This window comes from Natator depressus, chromosome 3, assembly GCF_965152275.1.
Source record: "Natator depressus isolate rNatDep1 chromosome 3, rNatDep2.hap1, whole genome shotgun sequence".
NCBI classification, from domain to species: Eukaryota; Metazoa; Chordata; order Testudines; family Cheloniidae; genus Natator; species Natator depressus.
In genome coordinates, this window is record NC_134236.1 from 84591269 (window position 1) to 84618513 (window position 27245).

Consider the following 27245-nt stretch of genomic DNA (forward strand, 5'->3'; position numbering starts at 1 on the left):
TAAAGATACATTTTACGTTATATTTACATGAGTAGCAGACAATAACATCCTTTTCGGTATGTCAAACTATATGAGAAAATATTTTTTCAATTTGTTTCAGATAGGCTTAGGAATATATTAAAGCAAAATGTAGTTTGGAGCTATATAATAAATAAATAAGGCCCCCTTAATTAACTCACAGTGGAAAACTGTGCAAAAAAGTCACACATGCAAGTTGGAGGAACATTCACTAAGACCCTTGTCATGCAGTCTGGAGTGGCTCACAACTGGGAGTGCCAACCTCAGGGCAGACTGTCAAGAAGCAGGGCAAAAAAACTCAAACTGGTTGTATGTTCTATAATTAGATTTCACCAACTGAACAACAGTTAGCTCCACAAGGACTATAACAGCCTTTCTATGGAGTCACAGATGGTCTCCTTGGGCACACTGTCCTATTCACCACCCCAGGCAACCCTGCTTCTGTGACAGATAGTCCCTTATACCAAAAATCACAACAATATCCAGGTTGCACCCAGTTCCAAGCACCAGTCATTTACCTCAGGACAATTACAGCCCAGATCTCAGACCACAGACAATGCCTGTAGCCAATCCTATAATAAACTAACTAAAGATTTCTTAAGTAGGAAAAAGTATTAAGAGAGTATTTACAAAGTTAAAGCAGGTAATGTATGCACACAAATGAGCTACAGTCTTAGATTCCAAAAGACAATATAAACTTCTATAATAAGCAAACTCCATATGTTCCTTAGGGCTAACCCAGGCAAAACAACTGGAGGTCTTTTGCTTAGTGATTCTTGCCCCTTTTTAGAGTCCAAGCAGGAAAAAAAAAGTTTCTCCTTGTCATTGATTTTTATTCCCTTCTCCCCAGAGTGCAAGGCGATGGGATGACTTCATGTGCAGGTGTCCTCTTCATGGATGGGGAGAGAAATGCAATTAATGTTTTTTTATGTTTCACAATGGCTTATTTGGTTTCAAAGGCTTTCTTGTTGGGAAGGACCTAACATCTTCTGTTTGATGAATTGCATAGTTACAGGGGTTTACAGTGAAAACATTTGCTATTGTTTTATAACTTGGGTACAGATTAGTGATACTCATATATGCAGCATCCTACAAGCCATTCATAAGGTCTAAACACCAATCATGTTCTTACAACTCTAATATCTATCTTAACAATACTAACATACAGGTAGGCCAGACTGTTTCCAGCTATGCATTTGTCAGCGTTCAGTGGGGCTTGGGGTCTTGGCATGAGCTGGCACCTGGTCTGTCAGCATCACAGCCCCGATCCTGCAAACACTTACACACATTTTCAACTTTACTACCACAAATAGTTCTACTGAACTCAATGGGACTAACTGTGGTAATGAAATAAAAAATGTGTAAGTATTTGCAGGATTGAGGTCTGAGACCCCTGAAAAATGAGAAGGCCTCTTTCAGAGTTTGGAAGCCAAATATGGCAGTCTGTTCAATGTTGTATTAAGAGTTTTAAAATGTAAGAAGTTATACAAATGTCAGATTAATCTCTTTCAAAGTAGTTCCTCATCCTGTGCAGTTATTTGAGTATTATCATATGTATATTGGCTAAAAAACCTGAATGAATACATGGAACATGCAATTAAAATTTTTGTATTTTAATACTTTAAATTAATGTAGATGCATTTACTTCAAAGGGTGGAGTACTAAATGTATGCACACTCAAATGAATATGTGCAGTACAGAATTTAAAACATTTGTAATATTTCTAAATCAAATTTATTCAAAGATGTTAAAGGAACTCATTGAGGATCTGAAGATTTAAAAATAAATTAGTTTAGGAACCCAACTGTCTGAAAAGAGAGCACCTGAAAAAAAAGTCTTTGTTTTAATAGGAAGCATGCCGAGCTATGACACACACTCTCTTATGTAGAGCTCGGAAGGCTTCAGGAGGTGCCCATACTCAGTGTTTAGGCCTCATGTATGTTAAGTTCACATGATCTTTGAGTGTTTAGGGGACCACACAGCCTAGAGTATCAGTGAAAACTTCTGACAATGCAGTACTAGGATTCAGTGTTTGTATAGAGTAAGAGTGAGACTCATTCGTTTGTACGGAGAAAAGAGACACCTATATCATGTTGAATTTGATCAAACTGTATGGAGCCCTTGTGCTATAAGAATTGGGACACATGGATTGGCCATGTGCCACGCTCTCTCAAGAGGACTAACTTTAGAAGATCAGAAGATATGTAACAAACATTCCATGTATTAAGAGGGCACAAGTGCTCCAATGCACTGATCTGCTGCAAGGTACCAGTGGGCTGTTCCATAAGCCTAAAAGGCACTCTCTCCATGAATTGACAGTCCAGTCAAAGTGCCAAGGAAGCATTGAAGAGCCACTCATAGAAGCACTGAAGTTCAATGCGCCAGTCATACTATAATATGCAGTAAGGTAAGAAGATGTCTTCTGAAACTCTTAATACTGTATACTGGGAGACTGAGCTCTCTATGCAGCAAGAGAGAGTCTTGCTTTGCACCAAGAATGTGCCTAGCTCTCCATGCACTAAAGAGGTCCTGATCCCTTCATGGAGAAGTCTGATTAAGCTGACAAGCTTTCGAGCATGGAGGGTGCACCAAACTGTCCATTGACTTCTAAGTACCAGAAAAATCTCCAAAGCTCCATGCATCAGAAGTGCCATTTTGAGGAAGTACTGAGACCTACATGCAAAGAGCTCATTATTCAACACACTGAACTGGTGAACTCTGACAAGAGAATATCAAACTCCAATGAGAAAATAAAGTCAGGGAAGCTCCAGATGTCATAGGCGTCAAATGCCAAACTCAAGAGACAGGCTTCACCTATAGATTACTGATTTTGGTGCTGTATAAGCAAGATAAACAGACAGACAAAAAATAAAACAGATTAAAAAAAGTGAGTCCAGAAGGCGTCAGCTTCCTCAGAGGCACTTGGCATGTGGCATGTGCCAAGTTCTATTAGAGATGCTGATGGCCCTGAAGTGGAGTGATGTTATGCCTCACGAAGGTACAGACAGCTAGGCGTCCATATAACCTCCCTCAACATTTAATTCACAGAATGAGAGGAGATGACTTAAAGAATTTTAACTCAATCACTGAGACTTCTTGTAGGGCACATAACTGAGGATGTTCTTCATAACCCTTCACATTCCCAAGTCTGGTGGTAGAGCTTCTGCCCATTGCCCAAATACTGTGGGTACAGATATTTATAAGGTAATACATGTATGTAACTCATATTCCTGGCATAGGACGAAGGGCTGAAAGGTGCATTGAGGAGCAGAAAACACTGCTAAGACAATGGGCAAAGCTGTTCTCTGCAGCTCATACCCTTTTCTAGGCTGCTCTGAAATGTCCAAAACAAGCCATTTACTATCACCTGCCTGCAGGTGGAAGAGAGTCTGCTTTTTCTCTTCTGTGAGCAGGGGTTGAACAGTCTCCAGCTAGAAGAAGAAAGCTCCAGGTTAGGTTATTAAGCTAGCAAGCAAACACAAGATAAATATGGAACTAAGAAAACACTCAATGAATGAAGAAGCAAGGAGGATCAAATATTGTACAGTATATACAAAATACTGATACTAAGTGAAACATTGAAAAGGATTCTAAATTGCATATGATTTGAGATGTTACAGAAAACAACATCTCTTAAATTCAAAACTCAAGATGGAATGAGTCCATTGAGCTATATGAATTCAGATAGCATCCTTCCCATGCCCAAAAGCTTGTTTTAATAACAGAGATTGATAGTTTATATAGATGCTGCCTAATATAAATATGCATGTTCAGGCAAAGCTTCTGAAAGATTATTACTATACTTAAAACTATTTTAAAATTGATAAAAGCGGCAAAGAGTCCTGTGGCACCTTATAGACTAACAGACGTATTGAAGCATAAGCTTTCGTGGGTGAATATGATGCATCTGATGAAGTGTGTATTCACCCACGAAAGCTTATGGTTCAATACGTCTGTTAGTCTATAAGGTGCCACAGGACTCTTTGCCGCTTTTACAGATCCAGACTAACACAGTTACCCCTCTGATACTTTAAAATTGATATTAACTTTGTCTCAGATTAACTGTGTAAAGGGATATTGAAACAGGATGCAAAGATACCAGCTGCAACCAGACATTATAGGCAGGAGTTATTTGACAAACCAGATTTGTATATACTTACCAGATGCTTTATGCATTTGACTTTCAATAGGACTGAGGCTTCTATGTCACTGAGGTACTTTTGAAAATTTTACTCTGTCTATTTCCGCAAGTACTTATAGGGTATGTCTACAGAAGAGCTGGAATTTGTAAACTCCAGCTCCAGGTGACATATCCATACTAGCATGCTAAAAACAGAAGTGTAGCCACAGTGGTGCAAGCAGCATAAGGGGCTAGCCAACTCAGTATGATCTCATAAGTACCTATTGAGGGCAGCTAGCCCCACCTGTTGAATACAACAGGGCAGCTAGCCCCTGTGCTGCTGTGCCTGCATATCTATTTTTAGCACCCTAGTTCCATTTATACCTTCCAGCTCCAATGTACTGTAGAGGTACCCTGCATCTAATTCTTAGCACAGGTAAACATACAAGCACTAGCACCTAAAAATAGCACCTAAAAATAGCGAGCTAGTGCCTAAAAATAGACTTGGCCATCACAGAATGGGCAGCAGTTCTGGCTAGCTGCTGGAGTAGGTACTCAGGGGGCTGGGCAACATTGAATTCAGGTGGCCACTGCAGCCACACTGCTATTTTTAGGTGTTAACTTGAGCAGAGCTACAGTGTGATTGTCCACATGTGCTGGGAATGACACCTCCCAGCCGCTATGTAGACATACCTATAGACTCAGTACGAGAAATACAGACATAAGTAAGTGTTCTGTATATTATTAACTTGTCTACCTTTTCTTTTAAACATAATATGGACAATATGATGTATTTGAACAAATTAGGTCAATTGACACTGGTGTAACTGTTGACTACAATGGGCATAAGCCAGGAGTTAATGTGGCCTGCTGAGTTTATAGAAATTGTAATTACTGAAGTACACATTCATTCACAAGAGACACAAAAAGAGCATCACAGAGTGCTAGACTCTTTTCTTGACAACATTTAAGTTTGCATTTTTACTCTATGGCTTTTATAAAAAATGAGCTGTGCACATACAATTAATTTTTTCCTATAAAAACATGTCACATGGGAATAGGGTTGTAGTCAATGTGCCTGAGACACATAAAAGTGCAATAAAACAGATGTCAGGCTGAGAGCAGCATGACTGAAGTGTTTTGATGAGTCAGTATTTGATTATGGAAATCAAATGTAGCAATGGGAAAACACAATTTTCTCTAAATAAGGGCTTATGTGTTTACAGCAGAAGTGTATTGACATTATTACTTCTTTCATGCATAGTTGTTTTGACGTTCTCGATGATTTAAATGTAAGTCGGATGATCACAACCAAGACTTACTTTTTCGTTTGTGATGCAGATATTACAGAGACTAGAAGTCCTTTATATTTAACATTTTAGAAATGCTTCATTGTTCGTGAAAAACCACCTGTTTTATAAAATCTTTATAAAGACCATCCCTGACAGCTGTCTGTCTAACCTGTTCTTAAAAACCTCCAACGATGGGGATTCTACAATCTCCCTTGGAAGCCTATTTCAGTACTTAACTAACATTATAGTTAGAAGCTTTTTCCTAATATCTAACCTAGATCTCCCTTGCTGTAGATTAAGACTGTTAACTTCTAGTCCTACCTTCAGTGGACATGGAGAACAATTGATCAGCAACCTCTGTATAACAGTGCGTAACATATCTGAAGACATACCATATCACCCATCTTCTTTTCTTGAGACTAAACATGTCCAGTTTTTTAACCTTTCCTCATAGGTCAGGTTTTCTAAAACGTCATCAAAGTACGGCACCCCAAACTTGACCCAATTGACACAATACTCCAGCTGAGGCCTCACCAGTAACAAGTAGAAGCAATTACATCCCCTATCTTATACACGACATTCCTATTAATACATTCTGGAACAATATTAGCCTTTTTTTTTGCTACTACATCACATTGTTGGGTCATACTCAATTTGTGATACACTATAAACCCCAGATCTTTTTCAGCAGCACTACTGTCTAGCCGTTTATGCCCCATTTTGTAGTTGTGCATTTGATTTTTCCTTCCTAAATGTAGTACTTTGCATTTGTCTTTAATGAATTTCAACTTGTAGATTTCAAGCAATTCTCCAGTTTTTCAAGTTTGTTTTGAATTCTAATCCGGTACTCCCAGGTGCTTGCAACTTCTTTCAGCTTGGTGTCGTCTGCAAATTTTACAAGCATACTCTCTACTCTGTTATCTAAGTTATTAATGAAAACGTTGAACAGTGCCGGGCCCAGGACAGACCCTTGCGGGACCCTACTAGATATGCCCTCCTAGTTTGACAGCAAACCATTGATAACTACTTTTAGAGTATAGTCTTTGGACCAGTTATGCACCCACCATTTAGTAATTTAATCTAGACCACGTTGCCTTAGTTTGCTTATGAGAATGACACGTGTGACTGTCAAAAGCCTCACTAAAATCAAGATAATCTTAATCTTCCTTATAACTGCTCCAGGCTGAGTTTCCTACCTGGTTTTGAGCTTTGCCTATTAACCGTTGCCTAACCAGCCTGGAGTGCTTTGGTTTTCAAGCATGAAAGGATTTAAACAAATATAAAAAGAAAAGGAGTACTTGTGGCACCTTAGAGACTAACCAATTTATTTGAGCATGAGCTTTCGTGAGCTACAGCTCACTTCATCGGATGCATACTGTGGAAATTGCAGAAGACATTATTATATACACAGACACCATGAAACAATACCTCCTCCCACCCCACTCTCCGGCTGGTAATAGCTTATCTAAAGTGATCATCAAGTTGGGCCATTTCCAGCACAAATCCAGGTTTTCTCACCCTCCGCCCCCCCACAGACAAACTCACTCTCTTGCTGGTAATTGCCCATCCAAAGTGACCACTCTCTTCACAATGTGTATGATAATCAAGGTGGGCCATTTCCTGCAGAAATCCAGGTTCTCTCACCCCCTCACCCCCCTCCAAAAACCACACACACAAACTCACTCTCCTGCTGGTAATAGCCTATCCAAAGTGACCACTCTCCTTACAACGTGCATGAAAATCAAGGTGGGCCATTTCCAGCACAAATCCAGGTTTTCTCACCCCCCCACACACAAACTCAGTGTGTGTGTGGTTTTTGGAGGGGGGTGAGGGGGTGAGAGAACCTGGATTTCTGCAGGAAATGGCCCACCTTGATTATCATACACATTGTGAAGAGAGTGGTCACTTTGGATGGGCTATTACCAGCAAGAGAGTGAGTTTGTCTGTGGGAGGGCGGAGGGTGAGAAAACCTGGATTTGTGCTGGAAATGGCCCAACTTGATGATCACTTTAGATAAGCTATTACCAGCCGGAGAGTGGGGTGGGAGGAGGTATTGTTTCATGGTGTCTGTGTATATAATAATGTCTTCTGCAATTTCCACAGTATGCATCCGATGAAGTGAGCTGTAGCTCACGAAAGCTCATGCTCAAATAAATTGGTTAGTCTCTAAGGTGCCACAAGTACTCCTTTTCTTTTTGCGAATACAGACTAACACGGCTGTTACTCTGAAACCTAAACAAATATAGTTTACTTTAAATTTACCTTTTGGATTCACAGACATTTTTTTCCACTTTTCACTCAGCTCCACCCAGAATGAAGGCCCCATGTACTGTGCTGCAAGCTAGAAATCAATAACGTGGCACTCTGTAGTGGCAATGGAGTTGTAGAATACATGGAGCCCTACCCTTAATGCCTCTCGTCAGTTGTACTGTGTTACATGTGATGGTAGATTCCTTTTCTGACCCCCAAGACCATCAATTCATGCCATGAAGCATGAGGTTTTCTTAAAACTTATTTTTGAATGCATAACTTCAAATATTGGTGACTAAAACGATCTTGTTTTATTTAAAAAAAAACATTTACACTATTTGACTCAGCAGATGCTGCCTGAGAAGGAATGCCATGAACAGTTTAAATGTAATTAAAAGAATGCTTTTATTTAATTAAACAAGTTAATTTGTTTTAGATTTCAGTATTCTTCTGAACACAGTAGCACAGATGGACTGCCTACTTTAACACTTAATGTGATTCTTTCATTTGAGATTGCCACCATCAATAAAAGTTCTCTTTATTTTAAAAAATAGAATTTAAAAATAAAAATATCTACATTAACATTGTTATCATTTAGATTTTAAATTGCACAGAAGTCTGGAAACTGAAAATATGTAACTCAGCCACACTACCCATATATTAAGGCATGAAAGTGATCAGAATATAAAATACTACCATACAGTACATATGGACTGAGTTACTTTTATTGAGGGAAACATAAAGAGAGGTTACTTGCCTTACAGTAACTGGAGTTCTTAAAGATGCTTTTATCTGCATGGATCCTAATGTAGGTGTGTGCATGCATGAGCCCAGAATATTTTACCCAGAAGTATCTGTTGGAGCTGTGCATGTGCCCTATATGCTTTCATGCCCCCTATAGCAAGGGCACACACACAGCTCCAATAGATGCTCAGTTCCTTCACCAATATGAAAAATCCAGGTAAGGACTCTTATCATTTACTAGGTAAGGACTCTGTATCAGTTACTCCTGGGGGAATTCTGTGCCACCGTGTACATGCAGAAGTCATGTCCTGCACAGAATTTTTTTTTTCTCATCAGAAAATACATTCTGCTGGAAAGTGCTGCAGTTACACTTTTCATCCACCAGGGACACTATTGTGCCAGAACAGAGAGCAGCTGCTCCCAATGGGAGCAGCCCCAGATGCGGATAGGAAAGAGAAGAGGCTGCATTCCTCATAGCGCCCTACCCATGGGGCCAGGTCAGGAGGCATGGGATATAGGGGAACAGACAGTGTGGGGCACATGGGACTGCTGGGGGCGGGGTGTCACAGACTGGGGTTCAGAAGGGCTAATGGGGGGACAGACTGTGACAGGTGCTGAATAGGAGTGGAGGTGCAGGGACACATGGGGCTGGGGGGAGCAGGGGTGCAGGGACACTGGGGACAGGGGAGGGGTGGCTGAGAGGGGGCAGGGACACATGGAGTTAGGAGAAGGGGGTGCAGGGACATGGGGGAGGGGGTGGCTGAATGGGAGCACAGGGTCACATGGGGATGGGGGAGGGGTGTTGAATTGGGGTGCAGGGACACATGGGGTGAGGACCAGATGTGCATGACCAAATGAGAGGGGCAGGGTCAGCCAGGGTCTGCACGGGGGGATCACTAACAATCCCTCCCCCCGAAAAAACTGTTCCATACTTTTCCCACCCACACCCAACAACTCTCCCACTTTGCATCCAGGCTCCTTCCCAGCAATTACTTCCCTCTCCCTCAGCTCTTCCATTACCTCTGACTCCCCTAAGTCTTTGCACTGCTTCTCGGGGCTGCAGGAAATATGTATCTGTATTGTAGCAAGCAGGTCTGTTGAGGGAACTCCCCATTTTAGGAATACATAGTATAAAACAGAATCTTTTAACTCTCACTCATGAGTAGTGGAGTTCTTTCTGCTCAGCTGATCTGCCAAATAATTCTGGGTACCCAGGAGATGGAAAGCTATTAGCCCAGCCCAATGTTGGATGCACCAGTCCCATAGGTATATTTGATTCCTGACAGAAGGGGATGATCTCACTCCCCCTTGACTGTCTATATAGTGTATAGGTGTTGTATTGTCCATTACGTTTTAGGTAGTGGGCCCCTGAAGGAAAGGCAGAAATGCCTTGTAGGTTAGACTAACAACCTTGAGCTTTGGTACATTTATGTGTAACCAAGACTCTGCCTTGGAACACTTACCCTGAATTTGAAGAAAACTCAAGTGTACCCCCCATCATAGCTTGGATGCTGTGATGGCGCATGACTCACCATTGTGGCATCTCCTGCTGGCTGTCCTGGGAATTAGGTTCATCCACCCGTGCGCCCTTGTCTGGTGATGTCTCACCACCGTCACTTCTACTCCAGGATGTGAGTTGTCCCAATGACCACAGCGTTCTCTTCAGAACACAGCTCTCTGGCTACGTCACAGTCTTTTCTCCCCCTTTCTGGGGGGACCGTAGTCCACTGTCCAGGCACTTCCTTGGTGGCCAGTGGGAATGGTGTGTGGGGGGGTGGGACCCGGGCGCACCCACTACTCTGGGTCCCAGCCCAGGGACCCTGTAGATGGCAGCCACGTGCTGCGTCCCGTCCAGCCCCACAGTCTACTTCCCTGGGCCACGTCCCCGCAGCTCCAGAACCTTCTCCGCCCTTGTCTCAGGGCCTCAGCATGCCCACAGTCAGCCGGGAGCTCGCTCTCACTCCCCTGATCCTGCCCAGCGCTGCTCTGTCCAAGTTGCTAGCTGCCCTCTGCCTGCAAGGCAGCGAGTCCTCCTCCCTCCTCGAGCTCCAGGGAGTGACTGATCTGCTCTGCCTGCAGATCTGCCCAGCTGCTCCTTCTAGTCCTTGCCAATATGCTGTCTCCTGCACAGTTTCCCATGGGTCCTCCCCAACTGGCTGCCTGTTGCACAGTCTCCCTAGGGTTTTATTAACCCATTAGGCTAGTATGGGGCAGATGTATTCAACACCAGAGGCTCCGAAGTGGGTGGAGGATGAAAGCAAATATACTGGCAAACATTCAGAGGGTTTGTCCACCAAAAGAGAGATGATAGCGCATACTGAGGATCTTCTATAAGTAAGTCCAAGTTGTGCCTGAAACTGGACTTGGCTGAAACTGACCTCAACCAACCTTGGGAGAGGCCAGAGGTTTAACCTTGAATACAGGGTCATATTATGTCCATGTTGCCATGTGCCTCAGCAAACTCAGGCATGCTTTTATTGAGGTTTTTGGATGGGAGAGGAGGTTTGAAATGATATGGGTCATACAAAATAATCTCCTTGGCTATCAACTCAGCCTTGACCCTTGGCTCCAGTCCCTAACTACTGACTCTGGCTTAACCTCCTCCAGCCCAACCATCTGTGTCTTTAATCACTGGACTTGATTGCCCAAGCCTTAATCCCTGACATATGATAAAGTAGAAATCAAGGTACTTGAGACCAGTCCAAAGCATACAACAGATCTACAACAAGAGGGGCTCCTTTGTAAATCCCTTTCAGGAACCAAACAAAGAATGAAGAGAAAATCTGGAAGGACTTCTATTGCCATAAGATGAGGAAGATGCAAATGAGCAGAACTTCTCCATTAGTGGTACAGATTTCTGAGGTGTTACCACAGAATGAGGAAGTCCAGACTCCAGTCTCTGAGACACCAATGCCAGTATCATAGAAGATGGTTGCAGGAAGATATTCATAATCACTACCCTTATTTCTGGTATTAGAACAGACTTAGAGCCCACAGAAATCAGAGAAGTGTCTAGGAGAGGAGGCGCTGGTTCTGGGGTAATGACTATGTCCATAGAAGTTGTAAAAAGGGTCTGAGTTGCAAGAGGCGTGGGTACCAGTGCAGTTGGTACCAAACTCAATTCAATGTAGAAATCTCAGATGAAGGGACCTTCACAATAGAACATGGTACTAACAAATCAGTAACAGATAGTACCATTATCCCCAGTTCTAAAGTAGCAGTGTTGGTCAATGAGGATTGTCACCTTGGTACCAAAGCAGAATAGCAAGTTTACATAATTCCTAAAGAGATATAATACTGATCTGCCTTAGAAGGAGTCAGCTTGGAAACATTAGAATGATAAGACTTAGATTTCTTCTTAACCGGTGAGATAGTGTTTGGCATCAAGCACTCTTTTGCCTGCCTTGAGCAGCAGGAACCACTGACTGACCTGAGGATGATAAAAGGGAAGGCTAAGCATGATTTTAAGAAGCATGAAGTTTCTTAGAGCCAGAAGATCTACCAGCTCCCAACGTAACATCTCTGGTAGCCAGAAAACGGGTAGATACTAGCTCCAATACAGCAGACTGTTTCCATGGAGGAACTCCAGAGTCTGAAACACTCTTAACTGATTTTTCCATAAGAAATACCTTTAAGTGGGCATTGAGAGCTCTCTTAGAGAAAGATTTGAAATTTGAATGTTTTTCCACAGTATGGGACTTCCCTAAACAAAAGAGGCATCTAGCATGTCCATCATGCGTGGGCATAGCTGATTTGCAAATAAGGTAGATTTTAAAACCCAGAGATCAAGACTCAGCCCATGATGTGCAGTCCAGTACCAAGGGGAGAATCAAAGAAAAAATTGTTTATTTTTCCCCACTAGTCACCAAATAAAATGTTAACAAATTAAAAAAAACCAAATAAATAACCCCCCTGTCCTAAGATACAATAGGAAAGCAGATGGACACTGTGTAGCTCTGTCATGGACACTAAAAGAAACAGAGTGGTGGCTGGGGCTGCTCCACCGTTTATACCCTTGCTGTAGAGGTTTAAAGGGGCACACTTAATGCAAGGGTGCCTCCTTCTGGCTGCTCTGGGGCTTAGCTCCTTCTGGGTCTAATTCCCTCTTCTGCCACTCATTCGCGCACCCAGCTGCCTCCCTCTCTCCACTTTTTCTTCATGGCTTGGTCATCTGGCCAGGTCAGTACAGTCCTCCACTTCCAGGGTAGCAGAGTCCTATTGGACAACTGTCCCAGGCAGTCTTCTGCTCCACTGCCCAGGCTATACCACTTTCCAGGTGGCTGATACGAGAACCCAGGCCCACCCTCTACTCTGGGTTCCAGTCCAGGGACCTATGACTAGCAACTGTGGCTCCAAGACCTCACTCCTACTTCCCTGGACTCCTTCCTGTATCTTCTAGCTCCTTTCTCTCTGGGTTTACTAGACCACACTCATTCCTCCCAGTGAAGTAACTGCAGACTACTTAACTCCATAGTCCCCAAAACACCTCTCTTCTCCCAGAGAGTGACTGCAGACTACTTCCACTGCAGCCCCCTTCTCTTGCCAACTTCCTGGCTTTATATCAGCGCTGCTTGTTCCTTCTCAGCTGGGCTCGATCATCAATCTGACTTTCATATGCAGGCCTTCCCCCAGGTGCGGCCTATCAGGTTAATTACCCTAATTTAACCTGTTCTGCCTTGTATGAGGTGAACACCCCATAACAGGGGGCATGAAGACACATAGGGCTCATGGGCAGCCCCAAAAGACACAGCTAGCTAAAAGATTCCAGGCTTGCATGCACAAGGCACAAATACCTACAGTGGGATCCATGTGGATAAATACTTGAAGAACTCTGAATTTTCTGATTTTATTAATCTACAATTTTTTATGTTTAATATACACTACAATATATATTTATGTTTTCAATTAACTGCAAAATTCAGGGAAGGAAGAATATAGTACTACACTGAATCAGACATAACTCAAGCTGGCGTGAAAGTTTTGCCACAAAGCTGTGGGGGAGAGAATGTTCCCGCTGGCCAATCAACACAGATGTGCTGATGAGCTCTGAGTTATCTCCAGCTGTTCCTGTTTGGAAGAAGGCCATCACAACGTAGGGCTTTTGAGGACCAGGAAGAGAGAAATGGGAGTAATCCTCTTAGATCTCTGCAAAAATACTGATACCTGAATTGGTCAAGGTGTTCAGTAGAGAGTAATGTGAAGTACTCCTTCCCCCAGATGCTGAGTGGCTAAAAATGAGGGCTAAAGTTTGAATCCCAATTTGTAAAATAATTTAAACAATGAAACAATTCCAAAGAGATGTTATTAAATTTATATCAGAAGATACTTGCTTTCATATTTGTCTTCAGCAGGCTCTACAGGTTGCTGATTTTCTTCTTTTAATTTCAGCACCTCTTGCAGTTCTCTCCTGAAATCAGAAGATTCTATATCCTTATGTGTATAAAATATGGTTGAAACAAGTTTCAAACATTAAATGCAAGCGAAAATGCAGAAAAATACTTTTCAATATTAAGATCCAGTTTGGCAAGCCTGCTTCTTCAAAGTGATTCATTACTAAATAAAAATCAATTATAATTTGTGACCTTTCCTGGATGTTATCATTTTGACAAATAAACTAACGACTGGGTCCAAAGAAAACATATTAGCTAGACGATCTCCCCACACCAAATGTGGTTATCTGAGTTTAGTATTCATCAGAGATTAACACTAAGGTAACAATGTATTGCAGGACTTTGGACCTACCAGAACTCTTCTTAACTTTTTTTTTAGTGCACTGTGTTAATGGATCTCCTTAACGTAAAATAGATGTGGAAATTTTTGTGACCATAAAAGCAGTGTATGTTCTTGTAGAATATATTATCTTATATCAAATGAATTCCTTTTATATTTTATGCATTCACATGTTACATTTTACCTTGTTTCTTCCTCCTCTTTTTGCTTTTTTAATGCTTCATCTGTAAGTCTTTCCAAAATCTTAGAATTAATTTCATCTTTATTTGTTAGGTACAATCTGCGTAGTAAAAATATTCCTGCAATACAATTACACAAGAGTAATATACTTTTGGTAGCAATATAAAACTACCATCTCATTAGAAGGAGTATGCTTTTAAGGTATGAAATCCCTTTTATAAATGGTTGACAGCTTAGAGACACATTTTTAAATTTTAGAGAAGAAGTGTGTGCCAATTTAAATGACAGATATACCACTTTTGAAAATTTTAAAGCTTTGTTTTCAGTGCCAACAGCCTAATAATTTGAGTGTGGGATATGGCAAGCCTATGGTGGGGGATAAGTATTGAAATTTTACATTTGTGTATGTCATATTTTAAACTGAAATTGTTGTTTTTCTAGCTTGTATGTGTGCCCATAGTTTAAGAATGGCAAAAAATGTTTAAAAAATCATGAAAAAAAAAATAAAATCCATGAATCCATATTACTGATTCAGGGTATGCAGAAATAAAGACTTACATCCTCAGTTCTGCAAAGCTCTTATCCATATGAGTAACTTTATTCACATGAGCAGCGGCATATCATTCATTTGGTTTGGCAAACAGATACAGGTACACATCGTTGGCAGGTATATCTCCATTTAATTAAATAGAGCCTATGCTGATTTCAGGGGTTCTCATAACAAAATTGTTGGTGCCCTCAGCGCGTGGCCACCTACTCTTGCTGGTGGCTGCTATGACAATTTTTCCTAAAATGCTTCATTAACTTTAGGAAAAACGAATACATATGTACATGTGCATGTCCAAATCACAGTAACTTATTTATACAAGTGGTGGGTTTTTTTGCAAACTCAATAATAAAAACAACACAGTTGTCTCTATTCTTTTCTGGACCTAAACAGAATACAAACACAAATAAGGTACTTTGCATGTTCTTGTCTTTTTTGTTGTCGTTTCTTTAGTTTTTTTGGTTTTATTTTTTTAGACTTGCTAGCTAGTAAGCCTGCTTCTACTTTTCACAGCAGCAGACTTGTTAGCTAGCTGGGAGGCAGTAAAAACTGATATTAACAAACATACAAATATCACTTTTCACAGCAGATTTACTCAGCCCTGGCAAGCCGGGAGACAAATTAAGCCTTGGATGGCGAGGTAGGTAGGGAGGCAGTGGGGGCGGGGTGAGGCAGCAAGGACCAGGGGTGATGTGTGAGGGACCGAGGGACAGAGCCCATGGCCGGATGCCACCGCTGCATGGCTGGAGCCTGACACCCACAACCCCAGGTCTGAAGCACGAAGCCTGAGCCCCACTGCCCCAGGGAAAGTGGGGAACTCACACCAGCTGTCTGCTCCTCTAGCATTTGTGGCTCCAGAGGGAGGCAGAGTCCAACCCCTCCTGGTGGACCAGGGGAGGGCTGCTGCTTTATGCTCCCAATCACCACCCAGAAGGCTGTGGTGGCAAGAAAAGCCCCTATTGGCCACATCTAGCCCCTATTGGCCGTATTTGAGAAATGCTGATTTAGACCAACTGAGGGTGTGGTCTATGATACAATAACTCAAAGTGCTCTAGAAATGCAGAAGTGGGCTATTATTTCTATTAGAAGATATAAGTGGAAAGCAGACACAGAATTTGTAAAAATTTACCCCAATAAAACATTTAAAATAGTTAAGGGGATACTCCGCTAACACACCTATAAAAAAGCCAGAAACTACTTAGTTTGTTCCTTAGCCATCCCTTGATTTTGATTTCTCCACATTACCTTATTCATACCCAAACACACAGGGTTCCTTTATCACCTCCAGACAAAACATGCAATTTTTAACTCTGTCTATATTGGAATGGTTAGAAATGTATGTTATTTAGTTGCTGGAAATACTGAATTGGTGTTGCATTGAAGAAGATAGTTAGTTTGTGTATGGTGTAGATTTTTAGTTGATTGTTGTGTTTAAGTGTGTTGCTTGTTTGGATAATTGTTAAATAGCAGCAATTGTTTTAAGTGGAAACAATTTGTAACAATATTTAGCATTTTCAGAAGCTACCATTTGTAATGTTTCTAATAGAGTTATTTAGGTGATGTGCTGAGGAGGTGTGACATCTGATTAAATATGACCATGTAGATCATTGTTGCTACCACTGTTATATAATTGCAACAAATCTTGTACAAATTATGTCAAGTAAAGTGTCTATGGGAAGGTTATGATTTGCTGAATATGATTATGCAATTTGTATCCACGTATCATTTTTGTATTTGAAGTTATGAGCATTGGCTCTATACCTGTATTTCAAATGTGTTTATTCCTGGGTAACATCCACAAGGTATTTAGCCTGCACATCTTGAAGGGACTATTCAAATTAAGTGGTTCATCAAGGAACACTTAACTCACAATGGACCATGGAAGACGCCTATCTACACTTAATGGACTTTCCTGCTGTGACTAAGCAAAATCATGCATGGACATGTGACTTGCCCATGTGACTCCAAACACCATCTTGCTACCTGTAATTTTCCACTAGCTGTGCTGAGGGCTTTGTTTGAAACAATGGATTTCCCTCCACATGGCAGAAGCTATAAAAGGCTCTGGAAACATCTCCATTTGGCCTCTTTCTTGCTCAAACCTCTGGACTATGGACTTATACTAATGGGAGCATTCTAACCAAGGGATTGAGGACCTTCCAATGATTTGGAAGCAACCAGACACTTGACTTAAGACAGCAGTTTATTCCATCACTGCTCCAAGCCTGAATCAAGAACTTTGCAATTATTGTATGTATTTGATTCCTTTAACCAATTTTAACTCTCACCTTTCTTTCTTTCTCTTTCTTTTTTTCTCTCTTTCTCTCTTTCTTTTTATAAATAAACCTTTAGATTTCAGATACTAAAGGATTGGCAACAGCATGATTTTTGGGTAAGGTCGGAGTTATATATTGACCTGGGTGTGTGGCTGGTCCTTTGGGACCAGAAGAACCTTTTATCTGATGAAATTGGTTTTAAAGAACTCATTGTTAAATCTAGTGTTTTTGGTGGTGCTACAAGGACTGGAATACTTAGGGAAACTGCTTTTCTGACTTCTTATTATGTTGGATCATATTAAAGAAGTTCTGTACTAAAATCACAAATGAGTTTGATTCCCCATAGTTTAGATTCCAGGGTATTACTAATTAAGAGGTCTCTTGGTTTTTGGTACTGTTTCTCTCCCTCTATGTTTGAAACTTGCAAGCTGCTAATTGTGTTAGTACATTCTAAGACAGAGACTGTTCTCAAAACAATTCTTCGTAATAACTACTCACACAGAGAGACTCAAAGTAATACTCTGTAACAACAGAAACAGCACCCAGAGACTCCCCGCCCTTTTGTTGTATTCATCTCGCTTTGTTAACAATTGTGATTAAAATAGAGATAGAGGATGTATGTGGATGGATGCTTGGTGTGGATAATAACTGAATGATCAGGGAGCTGCCAGCCTAAGAATCCAGTGTCCATCGGCTGAAGAAGGCGTCAAGTGGAAATAACCAGAGGACCCCCGGAGGGCAGACTGGAATCCACCCAACAGCCTCAAGAATGGGAGAACCAAAGAACAAGATAACATCTAGCAGCACGGAGCCGTCAGGAATGTGCTATCTGCTGATTGATTCAGCAACAGCATGATGAAGCAATTCCCATAGACTGGCATAGGAAGAAATTCTGATAAAAATGGACTCTAGGAAGTGAGAACTTTGGGGTCTGATTCTGCAAACCAACTTCCAGGAGCATCAGATGAGCATCTGACAAGGCCCTGCTCCCTCCTCATGTCCAGGCCACCTGGCCAGTGGCTTGGCATGAGCAACTCTAAGGCTGGTAACTATAACAACCTTGCAGAACCTGTGTGTGTGTGTGTGTGTGTGTGTGTGTGAATGAATGTGTGAATAAATATGAGATTGAGTGGAATGTTATAGCTATAACTAACTGCTTACTATGATAACAACCTTGCAGAACCTGTGTGTGTGTGTTTGTAGGAATGAATGTGTGAATAAATATGAAATTGAATGGAATGTTATAGCTATAACTAACTGCTTACTAGGATTCTTTCTGTATTCACAATAAATGTGGTATTTTGCTTTTTTCCCTTTAATAAGATCCTGCTGGTTTTTATTTTATTGGTATAACAGTTAGCCAGTGTGGTGAAACAGAAGTTTACTTTTGTTGCTGGTTTGGTATATCTCATGGGAGCACAACCACCAGTTTTGGGGTGTGTCTGCCCTATTTTTTTGACAGTTTGTCCAGAATTTGGTATTCTCAGCTGTGACCCACTGAGGCACAGTCGCAGGAAGTGTGCTGTTATGTTTTTCAATATTTAGGTTTGGGGCTGGAATTATGTTGGCATGTTTTGAGTGGAGTCATGGGGAGGAGACCTGCATTACAGACAAAATTATTTAAAAAGGCAGGGAGAGAAATGGATCCCTTTTGATATAGAGGCAAAGTCCTACAAAATTGCTAGTGGGACACAAGTACACTTTAACTGACATTTCTTATAACAATACCTCAAGCAAAGACATCAAAATTGGGAAAAGATTTTCATTTTTATGCTTTAAAAGTAAAACATTTACTAACCATTTTTTTCTATATTCTTCAGACAGACAACAGTGTCAGGTAAGAGGCCTTTTTCTGACAAGGCTAACCAATGCTCTGATGTTATAGGATAGTTATCTAGTACCCATCCTCCTTTTTCTGGAGCCCCAGGAAACCTGTCTTTGTTCTTCTTAGTGAGCTGTTACAAAATGTTGGATTTAGTTGTAAAACAAAATGATATAAATACAATAATATCAGTGAATTGTTTAGAAAAACAGACAATATAAATTCTTTCTACTCACAAAAAATGTGAACTGAACTTTGTGTTACAGTTTTGAAGATTTCCAAGATCAACAAAATGGTAGTTACGCTTTAAAAGCTGCGGTAGCTTAAGTGGAATGAGCATTACTGTTTTGAGAATGAAACACCAGTTTCCATATTAATATAAACCATTTACACTCAAAGTATCCATTTACAAAATTCAACAACAAACAAACAATAAGAAGATGTGGACTTCTCTTAACTATCTTACTTCCTGGCCAAATAAAAGCTAAGATCCCTCTTTAACATCTAGCCTACACTGGATAAACTCCTTATATGATGTATGAGAAAACAGGAAAAAGTAATGAAGGAAATAGACTGGTTTAGGTAAAATTCATCACTTTTGGTCACAATGTTAAAGGAATACTCTGGAAGGGCATCTACTTCCACTGTTTTAGTACAACTAATTTCTTTGTGTAATGTACATAATTCAAATTCAGAGATGGAGAATATTTGAAGTTTCAGGGCCAAATCTAGGAATCTAGTAACAGCTCTCTTAATAATAGGAGACACTTTAATTGCTTTTATATTATTTAAACACTTTCCCATTGAAGTGAGGAGAAGGATAGAGAAAGAGAAAGCTTTTGAAAGTTCAAGATGACTGATCACATTGAGGTTGATAAGGTTGAACTTTATAGTGAAGTTCTGTACCTGATTTTACATTATTCAATATTTTTGTCAATGATCCAGAAGTAAATAAAATATCACAGATGATAAAATTTGTAGATGATACAAAGATTGGCACAATGGCATAGAATGCTGAGAACAAGACAGTTATATAGTGTGATCTGGATTGCTTGTTTAAGCTATTCCATTCAAACAAAATGTATTAAACATATCCAAATGCGAGGTTATGCATCTAGGTCCAAAGAATGTGGAATCCAGACCAGTGAGTGGTTGTGTCACCACCTGTCTTGTAACCCTGCATGCCTTAAATCCTTTGCTGCTGTGGCTCACAACCCACACACCAACAGCCAGCAGACAAGTATGCAGTTCTCTGAAGTGTTTGTGTGCTTTGCAGCTGTGGTTCAACACTCTGACCCCTGCAGTCTGCCTACAACACAACAGCCCAACTCTAGTCTCTATCACCCAATTATCTTACGCAGAGGTGATATCAGACACACTCCCAGACCTGAATTTCCCCAAAACCATCTTCCATGAAGTGTCCAGCCCTCTCCTGGACCACTCAGAGAAAGAATAATGTTCCTTTGCTCTTTTAAAGAGAGAACAATTCGCAGCTTACCATATTAACTGGAATTAATTACTTCTATTCAAATACAGCACTGTATTAGTTTAGATTAAAAGTAAAACAAGTTCATTAACAAAAGGACATAGGTTAAGTGATGCCAAGTAAAAGAAATAAAGGTAGAGATGATTACAAGCAAATAAAAGTAAAAATATGCTTTCTAATAGCTAAGACCTAATTTCAGCATCTTATAGTCTTTGTTCAAGATTTGTGAGGAAACTATCTTCCGTTCCCAGAGATTTCAACCCCCTTGGCAGGAATGTATCCTGGAAAGTAGAAACTCTGAAAAGGATATAGGAGTGATAGTGGACAAGCAATTCAACATGAGCTCCCAGTGCAAGGCAGTGGCAAAAAAGGGATAATATAATCTTAGGTGTATAAATAGGGAGTAGGAGTAAGGAGGTATATGGTATTGGTGAGACCTATAATAGAATACTGCATCCCGTCTTGGTGTTCACATATTAAAAAGTATGTTGAACAATTGAAGAGGGTTCAGAAAAGAGCCACAAAAATTATTTGAGGTTGGAGAAAATGCTGTACAGTGAGAGACTTAAAAAGAACATTGAGAGCTGGCTTGGTTACGATGTGTAAGTACCTTCATAGGGAGAAAATACCAGTTTCTAAAGCACTCCTCAAGCTAGTTGAGAAAGGCCGAACAATATCTGCTGAGAGACTGCTGAATTGGAATTAATTTGCAAACTGGACACCATTAAATTAGGCTTGAATAAAGACTGGGAGTGGATGTGTCATTACACAAAGTAAAACTATTTCTCCATGTTTATTTCCCCGCCTCCCCCCACTGTTCCTCACACGTTCTTGTCAACTGCTGGAAATGGCCCATCTTGATTATCACTACGAAAGGTTTTTTTTTCTCTCCTGCTGGTAATAGCTCACCTTAACTGATCACTCTCTTTATAGTGTGTATGGTAACACCCATTGTTTCATGTTCTCTGTGTATATAAAATCTTCCTACTGTATTTTCCACTGCATGCATCCGATGAAGTGGGTTTTAACCCACAAAAGCTTATGCTCAAATAAATTTGTTAGTCTCTAAGGTGCCACAAGTACTCCTGTTCTTTTTGAGGATTCTTAACTCAAGCCCCAATTCAAGAAAGCACGGAAGCATGTATGTAAGTTGATCCCTATTCAAGAAAGCACTTAAGTACTTACTTAAGTCCCATTGAAGTCAATGGGACTTAAGTAGGTGTTTAAAATTAAGCACATGCTTAAGGACATAACTGAAGTAGGAAGCTTACACCGTATCCAGTCTCATTGATCTAACACTAATCCTAATCTTTTCAGAGTTTGGCCTGGAAGTCATCCCTTTTAGAAGAAAACAATGGTGAATTCTCATAGGCTGATCCTAAAGTCCTTGCTTAGGCAATCATTGGGGAGTTTTGCCCAAGAACTGAAGAAAAAGGCTTTATAATAATTGATTTAAGAACCTGTCTTAGATTTCTATGTTACAGCTTTAACAGTGTAGTAAGGAAGCACCTCTTAATTCACTATTATAGCTATAAACATCAATACAGCTCCTGAGTACAATGGTATATTGTACTGTTCATTGCTTAAGGGCCATGTGGGAGAGTTCTAAGCCTTTCTACACTGCTGCTCTGAAATTCCAATAGTATCAGAAGGTTTACAGTGAAACTAAAATAAAAATGAATATAAAATTAATTAAAGTTTGACATTCCTAATTAAAAGGCTACAAATATTACATCCTAATGTAAGCTAGTCTACAGTATGTTTTGGGTCAAATTGAGACTATATAACGTGAAGTATACTAGATTTACATTTCAAATGAACAATTTGAAAAGTAAATGTTGCCAAAGGAATACATAAAATATTACAAGGAACTCTTAGAAATGACATTTGAATGTTTTGGTACTGGTATTTTTACCTCTGTAATGGCTTCCTCTAATACTTCGACATATACTTCAGCTGGTAGCATTATTGGAGATTGTGCTGCAATCTTTACAGCTTCTTCTAACAAAGCTTGAACTTCTGGGTGATCAGCAGTTACCTCTGACTCTGATGTGTTTCTTGATGTATCTTCTATTGTGTTTGCAAGGAATTAATTAATAATAAAGATCGCTAATATCTTCTATTTTACACAGTATTTTTCTTCATCTAAAAAGGCTTATAAAGCATTTTACAGATCTTACAAATTAATGTGTACGTCCTATAAACAGGAGTCATTTAAATGACCACCAAAACACAGCCACTTCTTAGGTGGAATGCAGCAGTCATTTAACAACACAGCAACACTACACAACAGTTTTGAAGAAGTTACACAACATGAATTGAAGAATATTCCCTCAAAATGACATTTAATAATGACAACCAAAGACCTTGATTTTATGTCTCATTCAAAAGATAACCTCTTACACAGTACAATGACCCCTAACACCAGAAAGGGCATTAGTTCAATATTGACTCAGTGAGAAGAGTGATACCAACTGAATCACCACTACCACTTCCTTTAGCACCCTCAGATCTTCTCTTGTGGGTTTCTAGTCAAAGCGTTAACTTGCTCTGACCCAGTATAGTATGTTAGAAATAACAAAAATCATAGCGCAAGGTGGCACCTCATCAGGGGTAGTAAATTATTTTTTGTTGAGGTCAAAATGTTTTGGTCAAGATATAGTCAAGGTCCAGACTTCAGAGAAAATAATAATGATAATAAGTAAATAAAAATTTAAGGGTCTGTTCAAAAGTGTCTGGCAGTCCAGATTTCGCCTGCGGTCTGCCTATTGACTACCCTTTCTATAAACTATAAGGTCTATATTCCCAAAGATGTGTAAGTCAATTACTCACATTGACTAGCACTGTGCATTCAATCATTCATTTATTGTACAACAGGAATAAAGATCATATATTGAAATGATTAAATATTTTAGGAGGATTTCAAGATCATTAATTTTTCCATATGCCTTGTTGATAAAATAGTAACAAAAATATACTGTGAAGTTACTATATAAAATGCATGATGTATTGTGTGAAAACTAGCATTTGACAAAAATGCCAAACTCACTTTTTGTAAAACTAATTATATCAAGATTTTTCATTATTTGTCAGTGTTGAATTTTTGTCCCACAGAGATCTAAACGTTATCAAGATATCTGCATTAAATTATAATCTCTTTGGTCCAGAGACTTTGTCTTCTGTCATATTTGAATACTGGAAAACAAACAGACATAATTATAATAATTAAAAATATTAGTACCATTTTGTTCTTCTGTGGTTCCTTCTCCATCGGTTCTGGACGTGGAAGTATCCTCAGTGGTGTCTTTAGTATCCACTATAGTTATCAAATATCATAACATTAAAATAATATTATGATTAAAGGAAAAGATATTTTTGTCAAAAAGTAGAAATAATACATTTTGGTAAATCTGCATTTCCTTTGCAGAGACTTCTGTGTTACACAATAAGCAAGCATATTACAATCAGAATACTACTACTTCAAGAATAATGTTAAACTTGATTATTAATTATATTTAATGTAATCCAGTTTATGGATTAATTTTGTAATTGGCAACTCTTGCACAATTTACTAAGGTGTTTGTGAGACTCAAGTAATGGTTATGTATAATGGTAGAATTGCATTTCCATGACATTGCTAACATGGAAACAATACTGCTTAATATTTTGTTTGCAGTGCCATGTACTCTGTAGTAAGATGGACCTAAATTGTGCTGCAAAGTTTCTAGATATTGTAGTATTCTGGTGAAAGTTGTGTAACAGTTTCAGATACATTTTTAAGTTTGTGAGTTTTATTGAATTAAATATTAAAAAATAATAGTCCAGTCAGTACAGTAGCTTTTATGTTGTTTATTTTTATATTGAATTCAGGGTTGCTTTTTTACAATGTTCCAATATTTTCAGTTTTTAATATGTTATAGGTCATCTTTAGGTTTAAAAGTTAACGTTAAAATGTGTGAGACAATTCACGTCGTTCAAATCTATTGTTTCAGGCTGGCTGAAAAACTAAGGAAGACTCCACTGCACCTGTTTATATATGGTTCACATTTTTCAAGCTTTTCTCCTCAACCATAAGGACAAGAAATATGGTAAAAAGAAAAAAGAAAAGGAGTACTTGTGGCACCTTAGAGACTAACCAGTTTATTTGAGCATGAGCTTTCGTGAGCTACAGCTCACTTCATCCGATGCATAGCATATCGTGGAAACTGCAGAAGACATTATATACACACAGAGACCATGAAACAAAACTTCCTCCCACCCCACTGTCCTGCTGCTAACAGCTTATCTAAAGTGATCATCAAGGAAGGCCATTTCCAGCACAAATCCAGGTTTTCTCACCCTTCCCCCCCCCCCCCCAGACACACATACAAACTCACTCTCCTGCTGGTAATAGCCCATCCCTCTTTGAAACCTCTCTTTATAATGCGCATGATAATCAAGGTGGGTCATTTCCAGCACTAATCCAGGTTTTCTCACCACCCCCCACACACCCCCCTCCAAAAACCACACACACAAACTCACTCTCCTGCTGGCAATAGCTCATCTTACAATGTGCACAGCAATAATCCAAGTTTAACCAGAACGTCTTGGGGGGGGGGGGGTTGTAGGAAAAAAACAAGGGGAGATAGGCTACCTTGCATAATGACTTAGCCACTCCCAGTCTCTATTCAAGCCCAAATTAATAGTATCCAATTTGCAAATGAATTCCAATTCAGCAGTTTCTCGCTGGAGTCTGGATTTGAAGTTTTTTTGCTTTAAGATAGCGACCCTCATGTCTGTGATTGCGTGACCAGAGAGATTGAAGTGTTCTCCGACTGGTTTATGAATGTTATAATTCTTAACATCTGATTTGTGTCCATTTATTCTTTTACGTAGAGACTGTCCAGTTTGACCAATGTACATGGCAGAGGGGCATTGCTGGCACATGATGGCATATATCACATTGGTGGATGTGCAGGTGAACGAGCCTCTGATAGTGTGGCTGATGTTGTTAGGCCCTGTGATGGTGTTCCCTGAATAGATATGTGGGCACAGTTGGCAACGGGCTTTGTTGCAAGGATAGGTTCCTGGCCAGTCCTTGCCTACAGACAGCCCCCCAACCTGAAGCGAATACTCACCAACAACCACATACCACACAACAGAACCACTAACCCAGGAACCTATCCTTGCAACAAAGCCCGTTGCCAACTGTGCCCACATATCTATTCAGGGAACACCATCACAGGGCCTAACAACATCAGCCACACTATCAGAGGCTCGTTCACCTGCACATCCACCAATGTGATATATGCCATCATGTGCCAGCAATGCCCCTCTGCCATGTATATTGGTCAAACTGGACAGTCTCTACGTAAAAGAATAAATGGACACAAATCAGATGTTAAGAATTATAACATTCATAAACCAGTCGGAGAACACTTCAATCTCTCTGGTCACGCAATCACAGACATGAGGGTCGCTATCTTAAAGCAAAAAAACTTCAAATCCAGACTCCAGCGAGAAACTGCTGAATTGGAATTCATTTGCAAATTGGATACTATTAATTTGGGCTTGAATAGAGACTGGGAGTGGCTAAGTCATTATGCAAGGTAGCCTATCTCCCCTTGTTTTTTTCCTACAAACCCCCCCCCCCCAAGACGTTCTGGTTAAACTTGGATTATTGCTGTGCACATTGTAAGATGAGCTATTGCCAGCAGGAGAGTGAGTTTGTGTGTGTGGTTTTTGGAGGGGGGTGTGTGGGGGGGGGTGGTGAGAAAACCTGGATTAGTGCTGGAAATGACCCACCTTGATTATCATGCGCATTATAAAGAGAGGTTTCAAAGAGGGATGGGCTATTACCAGCAGGAGAGTGAGTTTGTATGTGTGTGTGTGGGGGGGGGGGGGGGGGGGAGAGTGAGAAAACCTGGATTTGTGCTGGAAATGGCCTTCCTTGATGATCACTTGATGATCACTTTAGATAAGCTGTTAGCAGCAGGACAGTGGGGTGGGAGGAAGTTTTGTTTCATGGTCTCTGTGTGTATATAATGTCTTCTGCAGTTTCCACGATATGCTATGCATCCGATGAAGTGAGCTGTAGCTCACGAAAGCTCATGCTCAAATAAACTGGTTAGTCTCTAAGGTGCCACAAGTACTCCTTTTCTTTTTTCTTTTTACGAATACAGACTAACACGGCTGTTACTCTGAAAGAAATATGGTGTTTTTTTAAAGGAAAACTCAGATTCTGAAGCACAACTCTGCAGTTAGAGATGAATTCTGTGCAAATTATGTGGGTGTGGAGTCTGAAGGGCCATGATCACACATTTGAAAAATTATTTTTCAAGTTATTCCACATACTTATACAAAGTGTTCACAGAGAAATCATCCACTAAACATTCTTCCAACAGTCTACCACAAGTCCCCACTTAGCATACTCAACGGATATTTCATCATATTGTAATGTCTTTCAGTGATACAGGAAAAATCATGGGCCAAATTGGTCTAATTCTGCTGAAATATTGGAGTTATACTAGAAATTAATTTGGCTGCCTGTGTATTATAGCAAATGGAAAAAAATAAATCAATAAAACATTATGATTGAGAAATAAATCACACAAAATCCGGAAATCCAAAAAATTACGGTTTCTAACACAACATTGACTCAGTCACATGGAGCTCCACTCAAAGACTGCTGAAATCAATGAGAGTCATTCTAATACTTCAGTGGGAGTTGGTTTGGATTCATGGTCCATCCTATGCTCCTTTGTATACAATAAGTTAGGGAGACTTTCCTTATTCAATATT

General features: G+C 40.1%; 1 protein-coding gene across 1 annotated transcript in view; it reads right to left on the minus strand.

The window, feature by feature from the left end:
- AK9 (adenylate kinase 9) overlaps nucleotides 1-27245 on the minus strand; it is a 228501-nt gene that overhangs the window by 126135 nt on the left and 75121 nt on the right. Inside the window, exons 16-20 of the mRNA XM_074948221.1 lie at nucleotides 23707-23781; nucleotides 22381-22535; nucleotides 18956-19112; nucleotides 14339-14453; nucleotides 13755-13831 (exon numbers count right to left, since the gene is read on the minus strand). Coding sequence (XP_074804322.1) covers nucleotides 13755-13831; nucleotides 14339-14453; nucleotides 18956-19112; nucleotides 22381-22535; nucleotides 23707-23781 — 579 coding nt within the window. The remainder of the gene's footprint in view (nucleotides 1-13754; nucleotides 13832-14338; nucleotides 14454-18955; nucleotides 19113-22380; nucleotides 22536-23706; nucleotides 23782-27245) is intronic.